The sequence below is a fragment of the Dipteris shenzhenensis genome, chromosome 9, assembly GCF_047967505.1.
Source record: "Dipteris shenzhenensis isolate YYH24624 ecotype China chromosome 9, Dip_SZ_1.0, whole genome shotgun sequence".
Taxonomy (NCBI): domain Eukaryota; kingdom Viridiplantae; phylum Streptophyta; class Polypodiopsida; order Gleicheniales; family Dipteridaceae; genus Dipteris; species Dipteris shenzhenensis.
The window spans coordinates 22271994-22299660 of NC_141604.1; the positions used below are offsets into that span (position 1 = coordinate 22271994).

Here is a 27667-nt window from a genome sequence, read left to right on the forward strand (position 1 = left end):
TGTATAATGTAAGTTGGGCAAGGGTAATGTTAGATTGTTGTGCAATAATATGCAAGTGTTGAGCAACATCTGCAACAGCTTCTGCAGCAGCTCAAGCTCAAGCTCAAGCTCACTATTGGCTATGGCTGCCCCCAAGATCCCCACCCGCCAGCTCTTCATCAATGGCGACTGGCGAGAACCCCTCCTTGGCAATCGCCTCCCCATCATCAACCCTGCCACCGAAGAGCCCATCGGTTTGTCCTCGACGATCTGCTCCTTTCAATCTTCGTCCCCTCATGCCTTACTGTCTTGTTGTTGCTCAAATTGCTCCAGACGCTCTTCGCTCTTCTGTGATGCTGCTCCCAGCGATTGGGAGCTATAGATATACATTTCTTTTTGGTTTGGCACTTTTCAGCCATTAATTAGCTTGCGAAGTCCGGGAGATGGGTGAAGAAGAATTTTGTAGCTCAATCGCACGCACCTACCAGGTGCTAGTCCGGCTTTCGAAACTTCCCGATCGATCGTAGCAATTTGCTGATCGGTGATACTCAGCATTATCTCACTGGCTCCATTTTGTCAATGTTCAGTACTGAAGACTAAATCTACAGTTTCCTTCGTTCAAACGAGGAGCTCTGGCAGCACACGGATTCTGACCTGCGGTTGGGATCTACAGCAGACAAGATTTTGTCTTTTGCCTGAGAGAAGGTGTCTATATCAGTACAATCTTTGTATAATTTCAATACTGAAGCTGGCGCCTTAACGCTTCAGAGTCGCCAAAGCTTTGCTTGTAGAGCTTTTGCAAGGCCTGAATTGAAGTAGGAGACCCCATTGTAATGGTTCGTTAATCAGAAACCACCTTGTTCATCATGCAAGAGAGTTCTTATTAAATCTATCAGTGCTTTCCCAGCTTTGCTGATGAAGAGAATTGTCTGCAAATGTGATCAATAGTAGCGGCCTTAATAAAAAAGTGTTGACTGTCGCGAATGTCAGTAGCTTCCTAGCGCCCTTTTCAACCAACAGTTAATTATACCAGCTTGGGTGTCGTAGATAGTCATCAATTCCCCTTGCATCCATTCGAAGCACCATCCGTTTCACTTCATTGAAGAGCTCTTTCGGGGAAAACTGGTAACAGTAAATACATTATAGGCATGCTTCATCCCTGCGTCACGATAATCTCATATGCGATGCTTTTGAGCCCTACACACGCATGGAAATAAAGAGAAATGCCATGTCTTGTATCCAAGGAATTTGCAGTAAATATTGTTCACTGCCGCCAAGTGGCTCCACCCTTTATGCGAGAAGCTGTCTTAGAGATTTACAAGACTGAGTTTCTGGTATTTGAGAGAAAGATATGCAGGATGCTGAGGTACTCCCGATATTGATTGTTGTGGTTGCTTGTATCACCTACGAGCTACTGTTGTTTCAGGGTAGAATTTAGTCGACTCCAATTTGGGATGTCGATGCTTACGTTAGTTATCGTGGATGGGCGTGCAACAACAGTTGCGGCTAACAAGAAGGTTGAAACAAAGTTCCCACTGGAAGGGCCTGTGCAGAGTTGTTCTGAAATGGTCTGGAATGCTTGCCCTGCTAGCACAACAGAGTTGATATGGTACATGGAGCCATTAAGATGGCATAGATGATTGAAAGAGAGCTAATTTTTCAAAGGATTGATCATTCGAAGGAAGCATCCACTTTTGGTGGAAAGAAATGATATCAAAGAGTCTAGGAAGAGCTTCCAATGGCCATTAAAGAGTCGACAATTTAAGAAAGTCAATAGCTCCATCCCGAGAATCCTTCCAAACACTATGTTCATATGCCTCAGATGTCTAGAGGATAATGAGAGATTAATGAGAGAAAAGAGACATTTTGACCGTAAGAAAGGTTCAGTTTGGCATCCATTTAAATAATGGGGTGCCGTATACTCTCTGGTTGCTTGGGAAAGGCCAATGTTGTAGAGGGTAGGAATCCTAAGCAGTTGGTCAGGGTTCTTCCTAAAGAGAGAGCAGGTCAAATCCTCCTTGTTTGGTCTATCTGTGAATGGTCAAAGGATTATGATCCTTTTAGGTCCTTTTAGATGATGGTTGTATTTACGATCTTAGTTTACGATCTTATTACTGATGGAGTTTTCAAATTCGTCCATGCAAAACCATTGGATGACATGACTCTTTTAGGAGCTTTCTTGAGACCTTACCTCAATAAGTTTGTTGTCGAATTCTTTGATGATATCTTGATCTGCACTAAGATCAAAAGGAGCACAAGGAGCTATAGAAAGTGATGGATCTATTTAATCAATTCCTTCTCAATCAGAGAAAAGTGAGTTCTTCAAAGAAGAGATTGAGTGGAGCGAATCAAAAGTGATCCCAAGATCAAGATCATTGAGGATTGTCCCATACCTTTGGATGTGCATGAACTATGATAATCTCTTGGCATGTGTAGCTATTATTGATGATTCATCCAGAATTTTGCCAAAATATAATCTTCACTCACAAGTCTGCTCAAGAAGCATTCCATTTATGAGAGAAGAGTGGATCATGAGAGAGATCTGATCAATGAATCACATTTGTCTATTTGACCGGCTTCATAGCAAAATCCAGGATAAATAATGAGATACCTCTAGCTTTGGCTTATCTGCTTTTTTGTTTTTAATGCAATATTGAAGACAATGCTGCATGTTGGGATGTCTTGTTATGTCTTCAAGCCTGCCAGCCATGATTTGATATGTATTTTTGCACATTGTCCTTAAGTCTTCTTGCTTATGTTGCCATATTTGTTTCAAGAACATTTTGTCAAGGTGTGGATTCTAATTTTGAACCTCCTCTGTATTTTTAGGTACCATTCCTGCTGCCACTGCTGAAGATGTGAGGGTTGCTGTTGAGGCTGCTAGAGCAGCATTTGTAAAAAACAAAGGAAAGGACTGGGCACGTGCTTCTGGAAAGTATAGGGCCAAATTCCTTCGAGCTATTGCTGCAAAGGTATTTGTTTTTTAAAATCTGCTCCTTCATCTTGTTAATTTCTCTTGGGAAAGTGTCATGCATTGGTCGTTCTGTGTTCGAGTTGTTATTTTTATGACTTGAATTGAGTTGGATATCCTTTTGATCTTAAGAATGAACTTACATTCTAGGTTACAGAGAGGAAAGGGGAGCTTGCTGAGCTGGAGGCACTTGATTGTGGAAAGCCCTTGGATGAAGCAGCGTGGGATATGGTGAGTTTTCTCTCTTTGCCATACAATATTGTTGTATGTCTTCATTCATGATATTTCTTCTATTCACAGATACTCCATGCTTTATTAGGCAAAGCATTTTCAAGAGGTCTTGCACCTTACTCCTACAGGTTTACTTTATTGAAACTCATTTCATTCTTTCCTCTTTTGTGAGGTTGCTTCATGATTTGTGAATGATGATGGACAACAGAGAAAGAAGGGGTGGGTTTTTTTTCGGGGGGGGGGGGGCTTTGAAGGGGGGAATGGAAGGAGAGAAGGGGAGATGGGAGGGACAGAGTTTGGGAGACTGAGCAGAAGGGCAGGGGGAGGAATGAAAAAGTGAAAGAGCAGGCTTCAACAGAAGCCTGCAAAGAGGAGGTGGAAGAGGGCGAAGGCTGTGGAAGGGACTAGCATTGGTGTGTGGGAGCATGGGAGGTGAGGGAGGGCAGGTGGTGAGGTGGATTGGGCAGCATTGGGGCTCAGATTATGATGTTATCTCCTTCATCATTGCGAGGTCCTGGTTTCTTGTCATCACAGGAAGATGTTGCAGGATGCTTTGAGTACTACGCGGACCTTGCTGAGAGACTAGATGAACAGCAGTACGCTGCTGTATCACTTCCCATGACAACATTCCAAACACATATACTGAAAGAACCAATCGGTGTTGTGGGGCTAATCACGCCTTGGTACGGCCAGGATGTTCTCTAATAACTTCGTGTATTTCTTTCTTCGTGATTTGGTTTCTTAACCTTTTTTTTGGTTTCTTCTTGTAGGAACTATCCATTGCTCATGTCTACTTGGAAGGTTGCCCCAGCTCTTGCAGCTGGTTGTACAGCTGTCCTGAAACCTTCAGAGTTAGCTTCGATGTAAGGAAGATTTCCTACATGGCACGGGATGTATATCTCAATATTTGCATGCGTTGGAAGAAAAGTCCCGATTCACTCATTGAACTGGAATGCAGAACTTCCCTGGAGCTTGCCTCTATATGCAAGGAAGTTGGTCTTCCTGCAGGGGTGCTGAATATTCTAACAGGACTAGGTCAAGCAGCAGGAGCACCCTTGTCATCACACCCTGATCTCGATAAGGTGAGCGACTCTCTCTCTCTCTCTCTCTCTCTCTCTCTCTACATATATATATATGTATGTATGTATGTATCTGTGTGTGTGTGTCTCTCTCTCTCTCTCTCTCTCTCTCTCTCTCTCGCTACTCTCTTTGAGGTGGTTTTTCTTGTAATATAAACAATCATGGCTTTCACGAAAAAAAAGACTCTCTTTCTCTCTCTCTCACACACACACACACTTTTTTTTTTGTGCGGTGAAACTAAGAAAATTATATTATGAAACATCCATTTTACAACAGGGCAATGCTCGAGAAAAGAGCCAATGCCCTATCCATCAGAAACAGTAAAAGAAAAGCTGAATGCAAGAAACATCCAAATCTTCCTCATGCAAGGCATCATATAAGGACTGCCGCAATGAGGCTCGGAAGAACTCATAAGGGTGCTGAAGGGGTGAATTCAGATATGCATGATTTCGCTGTAGCCAGAGGGTCCATAAGGCCCAGTATCTGGTCCAATGGAAGAAAAGAGAATACTGTGACAAAGAAGCTGATAATCTGCCAAACATCCAAAAAAACCTCGAGAACCTGTGTGCAGGAAATCTGAGAGAAAAAATAGGAGATCTTGTCCAGAAGGTCTCTGGAATATGAACAAAACCACAATAAGTGCTGAATACTCTCAGGAGTATGATGACATCTTGGACAAAGAGGAGAGGCAATCCTTCTTTGAGCTAATTTCACTCCCACTGGAAAAATACCAACAATACATCTCCAGAGAAAGAGTCGCTGCTTCAATGGCATTTTCAACTTCCATATCAATTTCAATTTTCCTTTCCACCAAGTTAAAGACTTATTCAGATGCCAAAGAGAATTTGCATGATGAGCAATCCATGGAGGAGGTAATATCAATCGATAAGCTTGTATGGAAGTCAATAGATGCAAAGGTTGAGAGGATAATCCTGGACTTGAGGTTGAAGAGCCAATCTTGAAGCGTGTCTCTAACTTCCAATGTTGGAATCGGAACCAAAGGGAGTAAGTGATCTGCAGTAGCTTTCCATATGTGTCTATGATGCATCCTAAGATCGTACCAGAAAAGAGAGAATATGCCCCTGAGTATCTACCACATCATCAATGAACCGGATGCCCAACTTCATGAGATTGTAAGCTCTGATTGGTTGTTGTACAGCAAGAGGAGAGTAAAAAACAGCACTCCAATGAAGGCTTTCCATTCGAAGCGAGGAAGCTATAGAAACAGGATAGGGAGACCATTTGATGCGAGAGAGCACTTTCTTCCAATCCTGAATCAAGGCAGTAGAAAATGGACAATCAGGGATTTTACCTTGAAACTTGCCAAGTACTACTTCGGATGGATCAACCAGCCAATGTCCATAAGCATTTGTGCGCGTCTGGGCACAGAAAAATGCCAACATGATAGACCAAGGCTGCTCTTGCTGAAAAAAAGTCTTGAGCATAGTGATCTTTCTTGCCAACACATGAAATTTGATGTTTATAATATTCAAACCACCGTGCATTCTTGGAGAGCAAAGCAGGTCCATTTTGAGCAGCCTTAAAGCTTTTTTATGAAGCTTAGTTTTCCAAAAAATCTGCATGGCTTGAGACATAAAAGAAGAGAGATCTCGAGATGACCAATGTAATAAAGGAAGGTAAAACTGAACATAAGCTAAAACAATGGACTGGACAATTCGAAGCCGAACATGCAAAGGCCAAGTGGAGATCTTCCAATATTCTAATTTGTCCTGAATTTTGTTAAATACCCAAGACATTTGTTGCTTATTTCTGATTTTCCAGCCAATTGGATAACCCAAATGTCTTACTATGTTTTCCGAATGAATAATTTGGCCGGGCCAAAGGATAGCATGCGAGTCGCAATGCTTGAGAGGCAAGAGTTTTGATTTCTGAAAATTAATTTTTAGACCAGCTGCCACCCAAAATCAGAAAGGGTATCCATCAATAAGCAAAGCTCCAGAGGACTATTCTTTGGCATGAAGAATGAATCATGTGCATAAGCTTGTGCAATGAAAGGCCGTGATCCAGGAATCTGAAGCCCCACTAACTGTCAAGTATCAACTAGATGATCCATATAAAGAAGCAAAGGATGTGAAGCAATAGTATAGAGCAAAGCACAAAGAAGAGCAAAGCACAAAGAGGGCATCCTTGTCGAACTGATCGTTCCAGAGTCCAAGACTCAGACAAATGATTCCCTATAAAGCATTGAGCAGTGGAATCTGAGTAAAGCCAATATATGACATTAGCTAGCTTTGGCCCAAAACCAAGTTTAGACATGATTTGAGAGACATAATCCCAGTGTATGGTATCAAATGCCTTTGCCACATCCACCTGCATGACCAAAACATCTTGAGCTGAATATTTTGCATATTCCATTGCGATGAGGGTATTGGAGATATTATCATGTATATTCCTTCTTGGAACAAAACCATATTGCCTGGGATGAAGTCCATCATGAAGGATATCCTTTATCCGATGAACCAATATTTTAGCAATAAGTTTATATATAACAGGCATCAAAGTGATGGGCCTCCAGTCATCCATAGTCTCACATAGGGGTTTTTTGGGCACAAGCTTAACCAGACCATGCTTCTAAGCTGAAGGAAGATGTTGATGCTGCCAGGCTACATTAATGAGCTTCAAGATTGGACCCTTTAATTCAGGCCAGAAGGCTACAAAAAATTCAACCATCAAACCATCCCAGCCAGGGGATTTATGTTTACCCAAATGTTTGAGGGCTTCATTCAATTCAATATCTGAAAAAGACATTTCCAGCATTGAAGCTTTTTGCAAAGAAACAATAGGAGAAACAAGCTCAATAAATCTGCTCCGAGCTAATTCAACCTGAGGAGTAGAGGAAGATGGTTGAAGAAAAAGAAACTGAAAATGATCCAGACATTGTTTTTCTAGCTGAGATAAAGTCTGGGTCCAAAGACCATCGGGCTTTCTTGCTCTCATGATAGATTGACTTTGTTTGTATGCATGTAAATTATGAAAGAAAGATTTTGAGGAACACCCCTTATCTAGCATAGGCTTAAGTCTAGCCCTTGTCTGCCATTTGGAAAGCTTGCGTTTATCATTAGCATCAATTATGGAAGTAGCACAAGACAATGAACTCTGCTCAAAAGCAGAAAGGGACCTTTGATGGCTAATCTGTACCAAGGACTGCTTGTAAGATTTTGCCCACTGGACATGCTGTCTGGTTTCTGCCATGTACCATCTTTCATATTCCTTGATGACATTTTAAATACGATGTACAAAAGAGTTCCAAGCAAAGTCCAGATCCTCCTGAGCATGAGATAACAATGGCCTGCAAGCCAATCGAATCATTTGCTGGAATTTTTCATGAGAAAGATAGAATTGATTGACCTGTAAGTGTCTGACTGAAAAGAGCTGCATGTCATCCAGAGGCATGCCAAATGAAAAGTTCAGCCAAAGTGGAGTGTGATCAGATAGTTGTTGAGAATAGTCAGTCCACATTTGACATGTATAATCATCATATTGCTGAGCATGAATAAGATACCATTTATCAAGCCTGGCCCAATAATTTGTAAAAGCATTATGATGATATGTAAATCCCAAAATTGAAGGGTGAGTTGCTGTCCATAAATCTGTGATACGAAGTGATGAAATCATATGTTCCCATTGCTGAATTTCAGAGGGCAGCATATGGGATTTATGTGTGGTATTGTCTTGCCAGTGAGGAGAGTTATTGAAGTCACCACAAAGTAAAGCATTTGTGGACCAAGGATATTGCTTTATGGAGTCCCACATTTGAGCTCTAGAAGCTGAAGTTTGAGAGGCATACAAGGAACCAATTTGAAAAATCTCTCCATTGATCATACATTGGATAATCATCCATCGGCCACAAAGATCATTATATGCTACCCAGGGCTGCAAAACATGTCTGGCTAGAATGCACAGTCCAGAGAATTGATCAGATCCTGCATAAAATATATCATATCCTGAAAAAAACTCATGTTGGCCAGCAAAAGAATGCTGATTATGCTCTTGCAGACACACAACATTTGGATGAGTTTTATTTATATAATGCCAAAGGAGCCTCCATTTATTCGGGTTGCAAAGGCCCTGTATATTATAAGAAACACATTTAAGAGAAGCACGCATGAAAATATGTACAAGAAATGAGCAGTCGTCAAAAAGAAAGGGAGGCATCAGGCCTCTGCCATTGCCTCAGGGTCTTGCTGACCCTTAGAATCCAATTCCCTAACTAGATCATCTTCTTCACAAAGCGGAATACCCTTCTTGACTGCATTAACCCATGCCTTTGAGATGGGGCTGTCCGAAGAGGTAGATGGTTGACTAGGAGAAGGAGCAGAAGCATCCCAATTACGAGATTGGAGAGGTCTTTGCTTGAGATGCACCGTCTTCTTTGCAGTCTGCCAATCTATGTGAGAAGATGAATTATTTTCCACTAACTTGCTTTTTCCTTTATCCTTGTTTTGAGCTGAATTGGCTTGGCTCCCTGTATGAACTGAAGGCTTTGCTCCTTTGACTTCAGTCTTTTCCACATATGTCTTCTGATCTCCTTTATTAGATGGCGGAGGAATGGCAGCTGGAGGAGGCAGATGAAGGATAGAGGGACACTCAGAAGCTAGGTGCCCAAACTTGTGACAAGAGAAACAAGCTCCAGCAAAAATGCCCCATTTCAAAGTGAAATATTTCTTTCCCAAATTGACACCCTCAATCTCAACTGCAGTAGAAGGAGGGGTTGATCTATCAGTATCCCATAAGGTACAAAAACGATTTTTATTACCTGTGGGATGAGGGTAATAGATCACTTGTCCCAATGTCATCGCTAAGCCAGGAAGCTCTGTTCTCATGTAATCTGGAAAATCAACCACTTCAACCCATACCGGGCAATGATGCTTGATGAGGTTGTGATAGATCTTATTAGGAGACCAAGGCATGATGTGCACCATTTGACGACCAAAAAACAAAGGAGACATTTCCAGCGTCTTTTGTTTTGTCAAGGCATCCAAGAGATGAACTTCATAAAACCCTCGGGAGGCAAAATAGACTCCTTCCACATAGCATCCACCTAGGAGGGAATTCATCCATTGTCCCACATCATTAGCCGAGGGTATTTTGCCTGGGAAGAAGATGATGACTGCAGTTTGAGAGAGCTTCTTCAGAGGATGCACAAGAGAAGGCAACTTCATTTTGTAAGTAAGTTCCGAAGCAGGTAGCATCCATTCTCTTCTAACTTTGTTGAAATTCCTCATTCAACATGTCAAACACATAGGAGGCATCTTCAGATGAAGGAGCTATGGGGGGTAGAGTCTCCCTTGATTGTCTTTTAGGTTCTGGAGAGAGCGCTCTCTTGACATAATACTTATTTGTTTCTGCCATTGAAGCTAGTCGATTCAGTAGGAAGATTCGAATCAGAAAAAGGCGGCGACACTATATCAGCAGGGCACGGGATTTGTATAGAAGGGCACGAGACCTGTTGCGACAGAAGCTTGCTGGAATACTGCCGTACACAGAAGAGGACACGGGAACCTGTTGCGACAGAAAGCTTGCAGGGATACGCCTTACACACAACCAGCGAATCCAACGCACTAGATACGTGGACAAGGTCTGAGAGGAAACCAGTAACGAGGCGCTTAAGGTGGCTTGAGAGGGCAGACAGGATGGCGAAAAAGTTACGAAATTGCAACGAGCAGAGGTAAGGGCTGCAAACAGGCTGCACACGCACTCACAGATACACAAATGGAGAGCTGCAGGGAACACACACACACAAATGGGGGGCTGCAGGAGGCTGAAACGAAGTGGAAAAGAGACCAAATGGAGCTCTGGAATGGTGGCTGATAACAGCGAGCAGGCACAGGATGATGAACGGACTGTAGGCTGCAGTAGGGACAGGTCGGGATCACCAACAGGGCCGGCTAGGGGCTGGTATCGTCGCCATAGCACGCACACACACTTTTTTTTTTTTTGGGGAAGAAATCTTTTATTTATGTAGAATAATTACATTCATAGTTACTTCAAAAACGAAGTAGCTACTACTCAACTAAAGATCTCAGTATAAGTTGTATACACATCCTGATCAATCAAACGAGTCTGAAAGCAATCGTAGAATGATTGTTGCAGAGATCGTTTGAAAAAAAGAAAGGATGAAAAGAGTGGATCACCAAAGACTCTATGATTTCTATCCATCCATAAAGTCCATAGGGACCAATAGCGCACCCATACAAAAAATAAATCAAAACCCTGTCTCTGTGGATGAAAGCCAAACAACCAGAAAAATCTGCCAAAAGTAATAGTAGGAAATCACTGTTGAAGCCTCTGTCTGATGAGAGCAATGAGATCAAAAGTATTTGGACAGGACCAAAAGATGTGAAACTCTGATTCAGTAGAGTGCTGGCATCTGTGACAAACAGCTGAAGCAATATGTCTATGTGCGAGTAACTGTCCGGATAACTGTCCGGATGGAAAAATGCCAAGGAGAACTCGCCATAGGAAAAGCTGTTGTCGAAGAGGGACTTTGTAATGCCAAAGGAGACGCAGCCTTTTTCTCCACCACTTCATTGGACGATCCATATGCCAAACAGTATTTGCTCCGTGGGAAATCCAAGGTGGAGGTAATAACACTTTATACAGTGATGACACTGTGATATGTGAGAGCTTCAAAGGATGGGCGTATAAGGAAGGAGAGCGTAAAATCCAATCCTCAAGCCGATTCTGAAGTTCCAAATGAGGTACCGGCAAGTACGGTTGGAGCATTACTGAAATTCTATGCCATAAAGGACGATAATGAGCTCCCAAGCCATATTTGCGAGCAGCCATAGAAAAAGATAAAATTGTGCCATCATCCTGAAGTACATCCTCCACAGATGAAATGCCTTTGAAGGAGAGAAAATAAGAACGTCGGGGTTCTTGTATGGCCAAAGGAGGGTGGAATACTTTAGACCAAAAAATATTCTCTACCCTCAAAGAGTTGCCCGAGAGAGAGTCCTTGCCATGCCATTCCAAGTGGGATAGAATGTGTTTCCAATCAAGAAGCAGATGAGAGACAAAAGGGCAGCCTCTGATCTTGCCTTGGATAGAGCCAAATAAAAAATCCCACTGAGTAGGCTGCCAATTTCCAAAAGCAGATGTATGAAGATGTAATAAGAGAGAGCGGATCATGAAAGCCCAAGGCTGATCTCCTTGCATAAACTGTATCATCATTTTCCCTCTGTGAGCAAGTAAATGCATTTGAATATTGAGAATGTTCAGACCCCCGTGCATCTTTGGAGAACAGAGACGATGCATAGAGAGTAATCTGAGACTTTTCTTGCCATGTTTTGAACGCCAGAAAATTTCCATGATAGCTGACATAAATGAAACCATATCTGCCTTAGTGAACATAGTGAGAGGCAGATAAAATTGTATGTATGCTATCAAAATGGATTGTGTGATTCGCAGACGAACATGTAATGGCCAAGTTGCAAGCTTCCAATATTCAAGTTTTGCCCTTAACTTTACTAGCACCCAATCAGTTTGTTCTGAACGGGTGAGTCCCCAGCCTAGAGGATAACCAAGATGTCGAATGAATTGAGAGGCGGGGACAATTTCCCCAGGCCACAGAAGGTTGTGCCATTCCTGTGCATGTAACGGCAGCAATTTTGATTTTTGAAAATTTACCCGAAGGCCAGCAGCCAATCCATATGTAGAAAGAGCATGCATAATCATGGACAGATCAGCCCGAGTATTTTTTGGAGTAAAGAATGAATCATCAGCATAAGCCTGAGCAATCATGCTGCGACTGCCAAGAATCTCCAAACCGTGCAACTGGTCAGTGTCCAAGAGGTGATCCAGATATTGAAGCAGTGGATGAGTGGCCATGGCAAACAGTAAAGCACTCAGGGGACATCCTTGCCTGACAGAGCAAGCAAGAGTCCAGGATGGAGAAATATCTCCTGAAAGTATGCAGGCAGCTTCACTATCTTGATATAGCCAATTGATGAGTTGCTGCATTTTTGTGCCAAAACCCAATGCCTGCATAGTCGATGAAATAAAATCCCACTGAACAGTATCAAAGGCTTTGACAATATCAACTTGCAATAACAAAACATCCTGCTGTGTGTATTTGGCATATTCAATTCCAATGTAGGCATTAGCAATGTTATCTGTGATATGCCTACGCGGGACAAACCCATATTGAGCAGGATGCAACCCCTTTAGCCGATCAACAATCATTTTGGTAGTGACTTTGTAAATTACGGGCATAAGAGTGATAGGTCTCTAGTCTGCCAAAGACTCGCAAATTTGTTTTTTGGGAAGGAGTTTAAGAAGACCTCTCTTCCATGTGTCCGGCATTTTCTGATTTTGCCACACAGCATTCACCATATAGAGCAATGAATGCTTCAAAATAGGCCAGTATGGGAGAAAAAACTCGACTGTTAAACCATCCCATCCTGGGGATTTCCATCTGCCACATGATTTGATTGCATCTGACAATTCCCTCTCAGTAAAGGGTTCTTCCAATTCCAAAGCTTGAGTAGGGGAAATGATTGGAGAAACATGTTGCAACAGTAAATTTCGTGCAAGCAAAATCTGTTGCGAGGGAGGAGCTGCAGAGCCAAATTGCTGAGAGAAATGATGCACACAAGCAGAGGCAAGCTGTGACCGTGAAGTAGTCCATGATCCATCGGGCATAAGCACTCTGCAAATTTCTGTTTTGATTCTCCTTTGATGTAAACTTTTGAAAATTCTTTGGAAGAGCAACCTTTATCTGTGAAAGCTCTTTGTCTTGCTCTAGTCTCCCATTTTGCCAGTTTCCTGTGATCATTGAGTTTAAGACAATGTCTGGCCTGACATAGTGTTGTTTGCTCATGCATGGACAACGAACGATGATGACTGAGTTCAGTGAGGTCTTAACAAGTAGATTTGGCTTGAGCAATGGTTTCCCTCAGAGTCTTCATGTAAGACTTGCCATAAGCTCTAATCACCACTTGCATTTTAGAAATAAAAGAATCCTAGGCACCATCAACATGAAGATGGCTGCTAGATGAAAGACAATGAGCTGTTTCAGTAACCATTGCCTTGAAATCAGCATGTTGCAAATAACTATTGTTTATGATTAGATGTCTCCTTTGTGGCAATCTATCATCTGGCATATGATAAAAAGATAACCACAGCCATAGCGGTGCATGGTCTGAATGCACAAAGGCATAGTCAATCCACATTTTGCATGTGAAATCCCCATTTTGTTGGGGAGCGACACTATACCATCGATCCAGACGTGCCTGATAAGCTGAAAGAGCATTATGTTGAAAAGTGTAGCCCGGTGACAAAGGTTGCAATTTCTTCCAAAGGTCAACCAGATCCAAATGCGAAAGTAGTGAGACCATGCATGCCTTTCAGGAGATAGCATATGGTCATGTCTGGAGGTGTTGTCTGTGGAGCATTATTGAAATCCCCACATATGTAGGCATGAGATCTCCACGGATATTGTTGCATGGCATCCCAAATTGCAGTTCTTTCTCTAGAGGACTGAGGTGCGTAAACTGAAGCAAATTCAAACACCTCTCCTCTAATAATGCATTGGAGAACAAGCCATCTGCCTTTGTTGTCATTTAATGCAATGACTGGTTGGAACTCATGTTTGATCAGAAGGACAACCCCTGAGAAAGAGTGCTCCCTAGCATAGAAAATATCATATCCACAGTAGTGTCCTGTCTTGCCTGCATAAATATGTTGATTGTGCTCTTGTAATGCCACTATGTCAGGCTGAAATCTGTTGATGTACAGCCACACAGCTTTCCATTTCCAACTGTCACACATGCCCTGAACATTAAGTGTAAAACATTTGATGTGAGCAGTCATATATACAGGTATTTATAGTAATGTAACAACTATGTACAGCAGCAAAATTTATGCAGTCAGCCTTGCATTTCTATCTCAGGGTCGAGGCCTAGCCCCTGAGAAGAAGTAGCCGCCTGAGAAGTAGACAGCAAAGCAGCAACCTCTTCTTCAGGGAAGAGTGTTCTGCTGGCTGTTACTGCAGCCCATGTAATCCCAATTCCTGAATTTATCTCTGGGATATTTCCGCTAGAAGATGCACCATTCCAAGTGCGGGGGGGTGGAATTCTTCGAGCAGAAATGACTTTTCTTGGGCTTTGCCAGCCATCAGTTGAAGATTGCTTTTCTTTGATCGAGGATTGAGTAGCAGGAGGTGAGTGTGAGGTGAGATTCCCATTGGGGGCCACTGGAGCTTTGCCTTTATCCAGACTCCCAGAAGGCTGTCTACCGCCTTTATTTTTGTTGGCAACTGGAGTAGGAGCATCTTTAGTAGACATGTGAACTGGCAAGGTGGCATGAGGCATTTTATGTTGATTCATTGGACACTGTGAAGCCATGTGTCCAAACTTTTTGCATTCAAAACAGGGCCCTGCAAATAAACCCCATTTGAGTTATAGAAAGCACTTCCCTTGTTTACATTATTCACCGTGACTTAATAAGAGTCCGGTGTGGGATTATCAGTATCCCAGAGAATACAAAATCTGTTTGAGTTGCCATTTGGGCGTGGTGGGCAGACCACTTTACCTAAAGATGCTGCAATTTTAGGCAAAAGTGAGGCCATACATTGGGGGAAATCAACAACTTCAACCCAAACTGGGCATCTGTGTCGGATTAAAGCCTGAAAGTCCCTTGTGGGAGACCATGGCAAGACATGCACCATTTGCTGCCCAAAAAAGAGAGGTGAATGTTCCAAAAGCATTTGTCTGTGGATCTCATCCACCATGATAACCTCAAAAAAGCCCCTGGCTGCATAGTGTACTTTACGAACAAAAGAGCCAGCCAATGTGCGTGTCAGCCAGTTGCCTATCTCTGCAGCTGGTGGCATCCGGCCTGGAAAGAATAATATGACTGCATTCTTGGCATATTCTCTGACTGGATCCACAATTTCATCGACCTCAACCATGAGGCCAACTGAAGGAACCGAGTCTTTCCACTCTTTTCGCGTATCTGCAAATCCTTCATGCATTACATCATATACCAGTTGAGCCTCAAGAGTATCATGCATCGGGTCATGCTGACCCTCAACCTGCTTTTGCTTCTTGCAAGGAGCCGAGCGCTCCTTTTGAAACGTTTTTTCATATGAATACTTTGCCATGACTTTGTAAAAAAGGGAGCTTGAGAATGAAATATCTGTAAAAGGATAGCAAGAGCAAAAAAAACCAGTCCCAAAGAAAGTAAAAGAGAGGAGAAGGAGAGTATAACTGGTAAGGAGAGAGCAGAGGGATAAGTGAGATTTTGGCAGAAGACACAGGACTGCTAGGGAAGATACCGGAGCAGAAAAACCCCAAAAACTGTACGGCAAGAGGTACCAAAACTGTACAGACGACGATGAGCTGTGCTGTAGTAGATATGGGCTGCACGGGGGGGGAGTCGGACTGTACGGGAAGGCCAAGTTGGTATGGAATCGTATGAACGTACGGACGCTGTACGGCAACCGTACAAATGTACGGACAAAAAACTGCACGGGGTTCCTGGCGAGAACAAGGATGCTGACGGAAGGCAGGCGAGCTGAAACGGTACGGAGATGACAGAAGTGTACGGAGGCACAAAAAACGGCTAGGGAAGAGAGAACGATGTCAACGCACACACACGCAGAGTTTGGAACGGGATTACACAGGTTGCACAGGGCGAGGAGAACTGAGCGTACGGTCTATCCATACTGACGTACGGTACCTGTACGGCAGCCGTACAGGTGTACGGGCAGAGGAAGGAGCTGTACGGCGCTCTGCCTCTTGACCTACACACACACACACACACACACACACACACACACACATTTTTTGATGAAATCCATTTGCCCCTAGCACACACGCACACACACACACACACACACACACACACACACACACACACACATCTATCTGCATAGGTGGGTGAGCATTGTTTGTCTAAATGTATTAGAAATGAATTACCAACTCATTTACTGGTATTTTTTCAAGCCCAAGTTTTACCATCACTTGATTTTGAAGTAGTAGGAAAGCTCATAAATTAGTTAGGTATGCTGATATCCTCCATCAAGATGGCATTAATGACTTTGATATGCTACATCCCAGCTGGCTTTCACTGGTAGCTCTTTGACTGGGAGGTCGATCATGATGGAAGCTGCACAAAATACCAAGGTGATAACCTGTTTTGCATTCTGGAACATGTTTTGAAGTGTGGATTATCGATCCCCGAAGTGGTGTCCAACACTGTAATCAGAGACAACACTGTAATCAGGGTGTTCTATTTGGATCAGGGACAACACAGTGTTGTTGATTCAACTATGTATGGTTGATCCCTGTAGCTTAACGTTTTTTGCAGCCTATTACATTGGAGCTAGGGGGAAAGAGTCCTATCGTTGTCTTTGATGATGTTGACATTTCAAAAGGTACATTAAATGCTTCATAGGTCTTTTTTTCCCTTTAAAGGAGCCCTCTAGACGTTTAATTTGTGGCTCTTCCCACCTTTCCAATGGGTATTTTTGCTAGCTGTTGAGTGGACCATGTTCGGCTGCTTTTGGACAAATGGTCAAATCTGTAGTGCAACATCACGACTCATACTACAGGTACTGGCAATGCAAGCACATTCAATACTGTTTAGCAAGATTGATTTTGAGTTAAGGATATGAGGGAGATAATAGGTTGTATACCTTGCAGGCAAGCATTGCGGATGAGTTTCTTGATGAACTTGTGAAATGGACAAAAACCATAAAAATCTCCGATCCTTTGGAAAAAGGTTGTAGATTGGGGCCTGTAGTAAGTGAACAACAGGTAGGGTTCTTTACCTGATTCCAGGCTATTTTTATTTGCTAAAAGATGTTAGATTGTGTTACGCCCTTGTATTATATATTGTTGGAAACTAATGGATTGCAATTTTGATCAGTACAAGAAGATTCTGAACTTCATAGCGCATGCACGAGAAGAGGGTGCCAATGTCCTTTGTGGAGGCAACCGCCCGGATGTAGGACCTGTCATCTCATTTTACTCATGCATCACAAATAGCGAACTTTCTGGATTTTGGCATAAGCATTGCTTTGGTACTGTCTGCTTTTGTCTAGTACTCACTTCTATTGGTTTTTGCAGCATCTAGAAAAAGGTTATTTTGTAGCTCCTACTATTTTGGCAAATGTAAAACCTTCGATGCAAATATGGAAGGAAGAAGTCTTTGGTCCAGTCCTAGCTGTCACAACTTTTAAGACAGAGGAAGAAGCTCTTGAGCTAGCAAACGATTCCTTGTATGTTATCTCACCACCAAAGGCACTCCCAAAGTATCCATACTGTTATGTTGAGCTAATTAAAAGTTTTGGATGATGTGACCATTTTGATCAATGTTTTGGTAGGTATGGTTTGGCTGGTGCTGTTCTCTCAAAGGATGAGGAACGCTGCAAACGTGTTTCAGAGGTACTGCTCTCTTCTCTGTGTGTGTGTGTGTGTGTGTGTGTGTAATATCCATGTTCAAAAGGCATCTAATATGCAAAATGAGAACCAGCTCACATGACCTGGGAGTGCAGAAGGGATGGTGGACAAGAGCGAGGGTCCCAAGAGAAGAAAGAATATGCAAAATCTGCCCCACAGGAGAGGTGCAAAATGAGCAGCATGTACTTCTAAGATGCCTTGCCGGCCCTATGCATACGTCAGAGAAAGGTTTGATGACAGCAGAGACAGCCTGAAAAGTCTATTGGAACAGCCAGCTACAAAGCTAGGAAGCTATCTAAAAGAAGTTTAATACACCGAAATAAAGTACTTGGGCTAGCACACAAACTAGCCCTACCAATGATCTAGCTAGCTCCTCTCTTTCTCTTCCCCCCCAAAACCCACACACACATGGATGTCAATGGTGACTCCTCGTGTTTGGTGGCCACCTCCAAGTAAATCCGGGACAGTCTGAACCTCCATCGTACACGCCCTGATCCATCGATCTGAGCCAGGATTGACGTGAGGGCTTGAGCGAACTGCTCCATCCATTGACCCTCGTGGTCTTGGGCTCTTCTATTATAACGCCTATGCAATGTGGCTCTCACCTTCCATGCAGTAAATAGGATGGACATTGTGGGCATGGGTAGGGAGGATGTATTTGGGCGTGTTTGAGCGGGGGCATTATAAAGTGACTGTTAAACATGTGTCGACAAGGGAAGTTAAGTGCAATGAACATAAGATCTTGGTGTATGTATGTGGAGCAGCGGCTTCTTGAGGGTAAACACGTATTTGCTGGATCTCGTATAGCAAAAACATTGTTTAGAAAAGATCTAGACATACTTGGCAAAATCATCATTTAGAGAGAGAAAGATAGAATTGGTGAGAGAAAGATGCTCACTATGAGACGGTGAGAGCATGCTAGTGTCCATTGATAGTATAAGGGAGCATGGACACAAGGGCATCAAGCACATGAATACTTGAGTGGAACGCCGAGCCCTAAAGAGTAGGAGCTTTTTTCTTTTTCTATCTCCCACACAAATCATGTATCAATGATTTTATCTCTCTACAGAATTCACATATCAGGCATTTTCTATATCTATACAATTTATGTATCAAGGATTTTCTCTCTCTACACAATTCATGTATCAAGGATTTATCTTTCTCTCTCTATCATTAGTCATCCTCTCTCTACTCTCAAAATACAATTAGCTTTGGAATCCAAGGTCTTGATGCAAAATGGATGCTCCATTAAACCTAATTGAAAATAGAGTTTCAATAAGAGCCTTCTCATCCTTTTTCTGATGCAACTGATATCTTGCCCTCCCAACTCCTTCCCTCCTCCTTCCAACTTCTCCTTCCATTCTCTCTTTCTCCTTCTTTACCTCGCACGTGCTCTTCAGCTTGGAATCTTTCGAAATCTAGTTTCTCTAAAGGACTGAACGTATACAAGGCAATACATATATGCTTCAAAGAAGGTGAGTTTCTGTGGTGCGTTGGAAAGCTCACGACTCACCTCCCCATCTGTAAGCCCCCAAATGAGGAGAGCATGGGGGAGGGAGACATAGGGCAAGACCTGCCACATGGGCATCTTCCCAGAGAAAGGAGAGAGAGGGGGCTGCTACATGGGAAGCACCTCACAGCAAATAGGGCGGGGTTATCCTGGGGACAGAGGCGCAATATGGCGCGGTTATCCCAGGGCACAGGCGCACTGATGGCGAGGCTTTTGACGAGGTGTGTGGGCAGGGTTATGACCTGCAACAGGACCAGCAGATGGTGCATCAGATGGGGCAAGGTTGGGCCAGAAAAAAGGGCTGCAAAGGGGCAGTCCCCTGCCCTTATATAGGGCTGAGGACTGGCTGTCGGCTGGCCAACCAGGTCAGCCAGCACACAGCCCCCCAGAGGGTCCCCACAGCCCCATAAAAGGGCTGGTGGTTTGGTTGAAAGACCTGCAGCAGTCGGCCAGTTAGGCCCTGCTGAGTTGGTACATACCAGCCCCTGTAAAAGGGGCCCCTTAGGGCCTCATTCCATATCCACCAAGGTAGCCTTCAGGGAGCAGATTTGGAGCAGGAGAGCAGCACACTTGGGGCCTACATCTAGGACGACCAAGGGAGTCTATGTACTGCATACAGCTTGAAGAAGGGCTGCACACCTAGGCTGACACTCAGGGCAGCAAGGTGCCGGGGTTCTCAGACACGGAGACTAAGGTCTACATACACTTATCAAGGAGCACGCGGACTCAAGGATCCAGGAGTGTCTCGGAGGTAGGAAACTGTAAGACAGCATCTTTTGGTGAGGACAAAGGACCACGGTTTGGTGGGACTTTGGCCCTCTGTTGTATTGTGTCCATTGGACGGAAATATTTTGTTGGTCCTATATCTCTCTTGAGCATTGTCTATTTGCTGATTTGCACATATGTGAGCACATTAAGTAAAGAAGTTTGTGGTTCCACCCACACCACCTCTGTGTGAGCTCTTGGGCTATTGTATTAGTCTTCCGTTGTGCATTGGTTGATTTTTAACAATATCAGCCTAATACTGGCAAGGTTATCAATAGCAAAGATCTTGTCTTTGCTGAAACCTCTGTCATGCCTTTACTGTCAAAAACAGACAACTATTGTTGCTTGTGACGTATTTGATACATTGTTACCATTGTTCAAATCTGCATCAGATTTTGATGAGCCCACGAAGGCTTCATTTCAGCCACAAGCAAGTGCTTTACAGCCACATATTGAATTTGATTTACAGCTTGATATTCCTCCCATTGATCGGGCCACCACAGATTGTTAGGGAAAGAGTGAGGGAGTGGAACAAAGGAGACAGAGAGAGGGAGACACAAGAAGTGTGGGTGTGTAAAAGTGTTGAGCCACACCACAAACTCATAGGTTTTATTAGGATTAGGCTTTCACCCTATGACTGTCTTAAGACAGTCATAGGTGTCATAACATTTTAAAGGGTGGCAATGTGCCTTTACCCCAACAACCTCCCACCTAAAGGCCAATGTGCCTAAAGGGGAGAAAAGAATAAAAAATTACAGCAATATACAGTTACTGTATACAAGACCATAAAATAAGAATGGTCTCATCCTAATCCCATGATGTGGCGACAATGTGCAAACCGCTCTGTAGGCAAGCTCTTAGTGAGTAAATCTGTAGGATTATCATCAGTATGCACCTTCACAAGCTCAAAACGCTTGTCTTCAAGTACCTCCCTGATGAAATGGTATTTCACATCTATGTGCTTGGTCTTCTGATGAAAGACCGGATTCTTTGCCAACATGATAGCACTCTGACTATCACAATGCAAAACTGGCATATCTCCTGTAATGCCCAAATCTCCCACCAGCCGTGTAAGCCATATTGCTTCCTTGCAAGCCTCAGTGGCTGCAACATATTCAGCTTCAGTGGTTGACAGTGCAATGCATTTCTGCAACCGAGACACCCATGATATAGCACCTCCTGCAAAAGTGAAAATATAACCGGTAGTAGACTTCCGGTTATCTGCATTCCCTGCATAGTCTGAATGTGTAAAACCATGCACCAATGCATCCTGCCTACCATAGCATATGCACAAGTCTTTGGTACCCTTGAGATACCTCAAGACGCCTTTCACTGCTTCCCAGTGCCGCTTGCCTGGATTTGCCATATACCTGCTGATGACTCCCACCGCAAAAGCAATATCCGGACGAGTGGCAACCATGGCATACATCAAAGAACCAACTGCAGATGCATACGGAACCTTGGCTATCTCAGCCTTATCATCATCTGATCTGGGGCTGTCCTTACTGCTGAGTTTTAAATGTGGAGGCAACGGGGTACTAATAGACTTCCCCCCCTCCATTTTAAACCTCTGCAGTACTTTGTCAATGTACTCCTTTTGTGATAGCATACACTTTCTTTCTTTCTTTCTCTCTCTCTCTCTCTCTCTCTCTCTCTCTCTCTCTCTTCTCCCTACTCCCTCTCATTCTCTCCCTCTCTTTCCTATCTCATTCTCTCTCTCCGACCCCTTCTCCTCCCTTCTTCCCCTATCCTTCCCCTATCTCTCTCCCCTATTGGCATATAATATATAATAATGTTTTAATGTCGACTAATCACAAATTAGTGATGTCTCTTGTCATGACACTCCCTCCTGTTTGAATGGGTAGAAGTTCTCTTTTGGATCCTCTCTTGTCTCTTTCTCTTGCGTACGCTTCTCTTTTACTTCTGCGTTTGCATCTCCTCTTCATAATCTGCAAATAATCTTCTCTTGGTAGTACACCATTTCTCTGAGTCAGAACTTAAATCTTATCTTCAAGTTTTGGTTCCTCTTGATGCTGAATATTCAAAATGCAGAAGTACCACTGCAGTGCCTCTTCAATATCTCTTCATACTCAGAATTTTCTTCTGAATACCAAGCTGTTGAAATCTCTTTATAGTAACCTGCTCAATAAGCTGAAACATATTCTCAACAAACTGGTCAGTATTCAAAAGATGTTCCCTCACCCAAATGTGTTATTGAACTAGATAGACCTTGGCTATAGATGATTTTGCGATGGAGATCTACTTAGTCTATAGAAACTATAGACCTTCAATCTCTTTTTCCAACTCTTCTATTTCAGCCCTATTCCTCCTATCAGACGCTCTACACGGATTTTTCTCCGTCTATACTCTACAATGAATATGCCTACTTTCTGTTCAGTTCTCACATCCATACACGAGTGTTGGCTGAATGGATAGCATTTACTCTTGGTTCTATGTTCACCGTAGAGTCTTGGGATGAGGAGACAGAAGCCTCACCCTTCTGCTGGGATGCTTTGGTTTTTCCTTTTATAGAATTTGTTTTGGCAATTTTGGCTAATAGAGTAGGAGATTTATGCCATGGATGCCTTGGCTTATGTTTCTTACATCCGAAACATTTCAAGGTGGTTGGGTTGAACATTTCAACCTCATATCTCACTTTCGGGGTTAGGACTGCTAAATACTTCTTCCTTTTATCATCCTCGCTCTTCTCAGGTAACTCTAAAGAGAGTTTCCAGAACCTAGCTGTAAATTCAGTGTTACTCTCGTTTTCGAATTGCGTGAACCTTTCCTAGTGGAAGGTTAATTCTTCTTCATGCCTCTTTCAGATTTGCAGAAGCCTTCTAGTCAGGGTCATCTGGATTTCAAATTGCATAATGGGCTGTTGTGGTGCCAAAACAGGATTTATTTAGTGCCAGACTCAAAATGCCGCCAGCTGGTTCTGCAAGAAATGCACTCCTCTCCCATGGCTGGACATGTAGGTATCACTTAAACATATGAAGAATCAGGCAAAGCTTTACTTTGGAAGGCATGTGGAGAGATGTGGTTAAATACGTGGCTGAATGCTTGCCTTGCCACAACTGAATAAAGTGGACAGCAAGCTACCCGCATGCCTCTTGCAGCCATTACCCATTCCAGAGGGCAAATGGACGCGCATAGCAATAAATTTCATCACAGGATTGCCTTCTACAGAGAGGGGATGGGACATCATCTTTGTTGTGGTGGGTAGAATGACAAAACAGGCCCATTTCATACCCAGTAAGACCCAGTATTCAGCATCGTAGGTTGCTTGGCAATTCATTGAACATGTCTTTAAGCATCATGGTTTCCCTCAAGAAATTGTTAGTGACAGAGATGCAAAGTTTATGGGTCACTTTTGGCAGGAGATATTTACAATAGTAGGTACTTTACTCACACCTAGCACTGCTTACCATTCTAAGACTGATGGACAGTCGGAAAGGGTGAACAAATGGGTGGAGGAATATTTGAGGCATTTTTGTCATGATACTCAGAAGTCTTGGGATAAATGGTTGTCACTCGCTGAATTTTGCTACAATAGTACCAAGCATCTCTCCATTGTCATGAGCCCATTTGAGGCAATGTACGGATGCAAGGTCGGGATGCCTTCTTTAATTGGTGACATGACTGTGAAAAATCAGCAAGCATGGAATGACTTGGAGAGGATGGATGCCATTATGCAGTTGGCAAAAAGGAATATGCAGGATGCCCAAGCCAAGCAGAAGAAATGTGCGGATGAACACAGGAGATATTTGTCTTTCAAAGAGGGAGATTATGTGCATTTGCGTCTCCATAAGAACCGTTATGTCTCGCTGAAAGGTAATACCAACACAAAGCTTGCTCATAGGTATTATGGTCCTTACAAGATCATCCGCAAGGTTGGAGAGGTAGCATATCAGTTGGAGCTACCCAGTACCTTCAAGATCCATGATGTTTTCCATGTGTCTTTGCTGAAACCACATGTTGGACGGCATGTCCATGTTCTTCTAGAGTTGCCACCTATGGATGAAGAGGGCCACATCCTCCATGTCCCGGAGTGCATCGTGGGTTTCAGAGACCATGTACTCTGGAACAAGGCCTACGTAGAGTATTTTATCAAGTGGCAGGGGCTCCCTGAGGATGAAAATTCATCGCAGTCAGAAAGCATTGTCCAAGACCACCCCTATCTCCTACTGGATTGATTACTAGTTGCTGTTTGTTGCACTTTTTGGACAGCCATGCTGTGAAATTTTGAGGGCAAAATTCTATGGGAAGGGATGGCTGTAATGAAGGTAAAAAAGGGCCAATTTAGAGGTCCTTTAGGTGGAAAATGTGGAGGGACTATGTAAGTCTCCATCCACCACCTACTATGTACTTTTTGATGTGACATCTAATCCTATCTACTCTCCCTTCCTCCTTCCTGCCTATGCTCTCTCTCTCTCTCTCTCTCTCTCTCTTCCCTACTCCCTCTCTTTCCTATCTCATTCTCTCTCTCCGACCCCTTCTCCTCCCTTCTCCCCTATCTCTCTCCCCTTCTTCTAGTCTATCCTCTTCCTCCAAATCTGCCTCTACCCTCTTTTTCTACAGATGGCCGTGTTGGCTGCTAGAAGGCCCGCCTTGTTGCAAAAGGCTATGCTCAGCAGCAGGGTAACTTAGGAAACTTTTGCATCAAGGTCATGCATCACAACCATTAGGTGCATGATTGCCATAGCATCCCTTCGCCATTGGCAAGTGCATCAGCTTGACATCCAAAATCGCTTTCCTTCACAGAGATTTGCAAGAGGGGTCTGAAAATAAGGTATGCCGGTTGCACAAAGCATTGTATGGTTTGAAGCAAGCACCCAAGCATGGTATGCCAAGATTCATACACATCTGATCAGCCTTGGTTTTCAGAACAGCCCTAAGGAGAGCACTCTCTATTCCGCAAGCGTGATGATGACTTGTTGATTCTTATTTTATATGTGGATGATATGCTCTTGACTGGACCTTCCACTCAGCATATTGCAGCCTTTAAGGCTGATTTGCAGCAGTCATTTGCTATGACAGATTTGGGCCAGCTGCACCATATCTCGACATTCAATTTGCTCATGTAGAGGGGGGTATTATCATGAGTCAGTCCAAGTACATTGGACAGCTCTTACAGAGATTTCAGTTTACTGTAGACCTGTTGAGCATGGTTTCCGTTTCTCCATGCATGATGCTATTGAGCCATTTGATGCCACTCTCTATCAACAACCTGTTGGATGCCTAATACATATTTGGCACATAAGGCCAGAGCTTCAGTATGTTGTTTCCCAGTTGAGCGGATTCATGCATAGTCCCAATACACAGCATTGGCAGGCTGTGAAGTGTGTGTTTCGATAATTGAAAGGCACCCTAGGTTTGGGCCTTTTCCATGGTCATGATTCTACACTTATTCCATATGCTTTCATTGATAGTGATTGGGCTGGATGCTATGACACTAGAGTGTCACACAATGGCAACTGTTTTATGCTTGGAGCTTCATGCATTTTCGTGGTTCAGCAAAAAGCAGCCTACAGTTGTGGAATGTATCTAGCTACGGAAACTACTTGCAGATCTTGATGTTGTTAAGACATCTCCCACCACTATCTACCGTGACAATAAGAGGAGCTCACTTGAGAACCAACTGAGTCAAAAGGCAAGTGAGTTGGCCAACGTCTGTGCAGCCAGATAGACAAGCAAATGGCAGTATATCATGAGGGCATGGCCCTCATCAAGGAGCTTATATGAAAACCAAAAGACCCTTATACTGATGTATGGCCGTTTATTGTCTTACGTTTTCGGACTACTATGTAGGTACCTTATAATAACCCTATGCACTCCTTGGGAGAGCTGCCTTTGACCTCCCTGAATGGATGTATTAGCTGTTTTTTTGCTGTCCCACAAGCGTGTTGATCTCCCATGGACATTAATAGACTTTCTTCTTTCTTTCTTTCCTTCTCAACTTTGGCGCGATTGGAGAGATAATGTTTTCAGGCACACTTGTAGGATCTCCTGAAGAAAGGGTCAGCACGGACTATGCCTAGCTGGAGAGTACCAAGAGATCTGGAAGATAGGGAGAATAGGGAAGGGCAGGATTGTTGCACAGCTATGAGCTACCTCTCATTTAATTATGAAGCTTTTGTTTCCTTGAGATGTTTAATGATGAAGATTGTGGGGCTGTTATGTTGTGTTGTTCCTACTTGAATGTAGTATCTGTTTGTGATCTTTTGGGTGACGATCATTCAGTGGAAAACTGAGATCATATATTTATATGTGTGTGGGTAGGTGTCTCTTTTTAAACCTGAAAACACATGCACTTGTGCACATACAGACAATTTATTATTTCATGGAGCTTAATGAGTATGTCTGGTTATGACAGTCTGCAAAAACTGACTCAGGATTTTTGCAGGCCTTACAAGCAGGCATTGTGTGGATAAACTGCTCACAGCCCACTTTTTGTCAAGCACCCTGGGGGGGGAAAAAGCGCAGTGGGTTTGGACGGGAGCTGGGGGAATGGTAAGAATGTACTGTATTATCACATGAGTCAATGTGAGGCTTTCGGAAAAAGTTTCTGATTGTATGTTGCTGCATTTGTGAGTTCCTTTCCTCTTCTGCATGCCTACAATTGAAATATTTTAACTGCTGGCTTGTATAGGGGCTTGGAGAACTACTTGAGTGTTAAGCAAGTTACAAAGTACGTATCTGAAGAACCATGGAACTGGTACCCTTCTCCTTCAAAGCTGTAGAGTCAGAGGTAACAAAAGAAAGATGTGTCATCTCATACCATCATATCAAACTTGTTGGGAGATCTTGTATATTGTCAAAGATGGTGGGAGTTGTGTTGCCTCATGTGCTATCTAACTGGAAAGCACGGTAAAACAATGAATGCATAGTTCCAGGCAATCTCCCCATACTAGATCTACCAAAGGCTATTAAATCTATGTTCAAAAGTAAAAAATATAGCTTTGAATTCTTTCTCTAGATGGTGTGATAGCACAGATATGTGTATATGGTGCATCTGATTTTTGCACATTTTGATAGGAGGATGCAGCCTATAGGTAGAACTAAAAAAGAGTTCCTTTTTAGGCCAGACAATTAGTTGAACCTGTTTAGGGAAGACGATGGAAAGCTTTGGCGAAGTATGAAAGGTTTCCAAACTATGTTTGATGTTAAAGTGCGCATTGAAAGGTTTTGGCAGTGTATGAATGTTGCAGTTGAGAATCTTAGTTTCTATTGTATGCTATTAAGTGATGTATTGCAAAACACCGTTGCATGCTCTCGCAGATGTCCTATGCCAATGGTGCATGCCAACAAACGCATGCCTCTGTATTTGCACATGCTATAGTGATGCTCAAGCTTGTCTACTAGTGCGTGGCTAATTGAATCGATACTACGTTTGCCTAGTGATGAGTGTACATGTAGCTAATATCTTCTACAAGCAAATTGGGTTTGGCCAGCCTCCCTATCCCATCCTATTTTCCTTGCTTTATGTCCCCTCCCCATTCGCCGCATCCTTTCTCCACAAAACCTTGTTACTTCCTATGATATGCCATGACATCCAGTCCTTCTGTCGCTCCCTCTCATCAAGGCAAACCTAGGAAAAAGAGGGTACGGATGAGACCTAATCATGGTACGTACAGTATGCCCAAGGAGGCTGTCAAGAGCGTGAGCATACTATTGAACTTCCATCTCATTGCATGCCCAACC

The 27667-nt window shown here is 43.2% G+C and overlaps 1 protein-coding gene across 1 annotated transcript; it reads left to right on the forward strand.

Annotated features, from left to right (window-relative positions):
- On the forward strand, positions 1-27166 carry LOC147898374 (aminoaldehyde dehydrogenase ALDH10A9, peroxisomal-like). The gene is made up of 15 exons (XM_087378755.1): positions 1-233; positions 2809-2951; positions 3101-3181; positions 3716-3864; positions 3952-4044; positions 4140-4263; positions 16345-16410; positions 16595-16661; positions 16762-16838; positions 16930-17043; positions 17156-17233; positions 17356-17507; positions 17613-17673; positions 26370-26476; positions 26616-27166. The coding sequence occupies exons 1-15, from the start codon at positions 50-52 to the stop codon at positions 26704-26706; spliced, it is 1587 nt and encodes a 528-aa protein (XP_087234881.1). The 5' UTR covers positions 1-49; the 3' UTR covers positions 26707-27166.
- Positions 27167-27667: the final 501 nt, after the last annotated feature.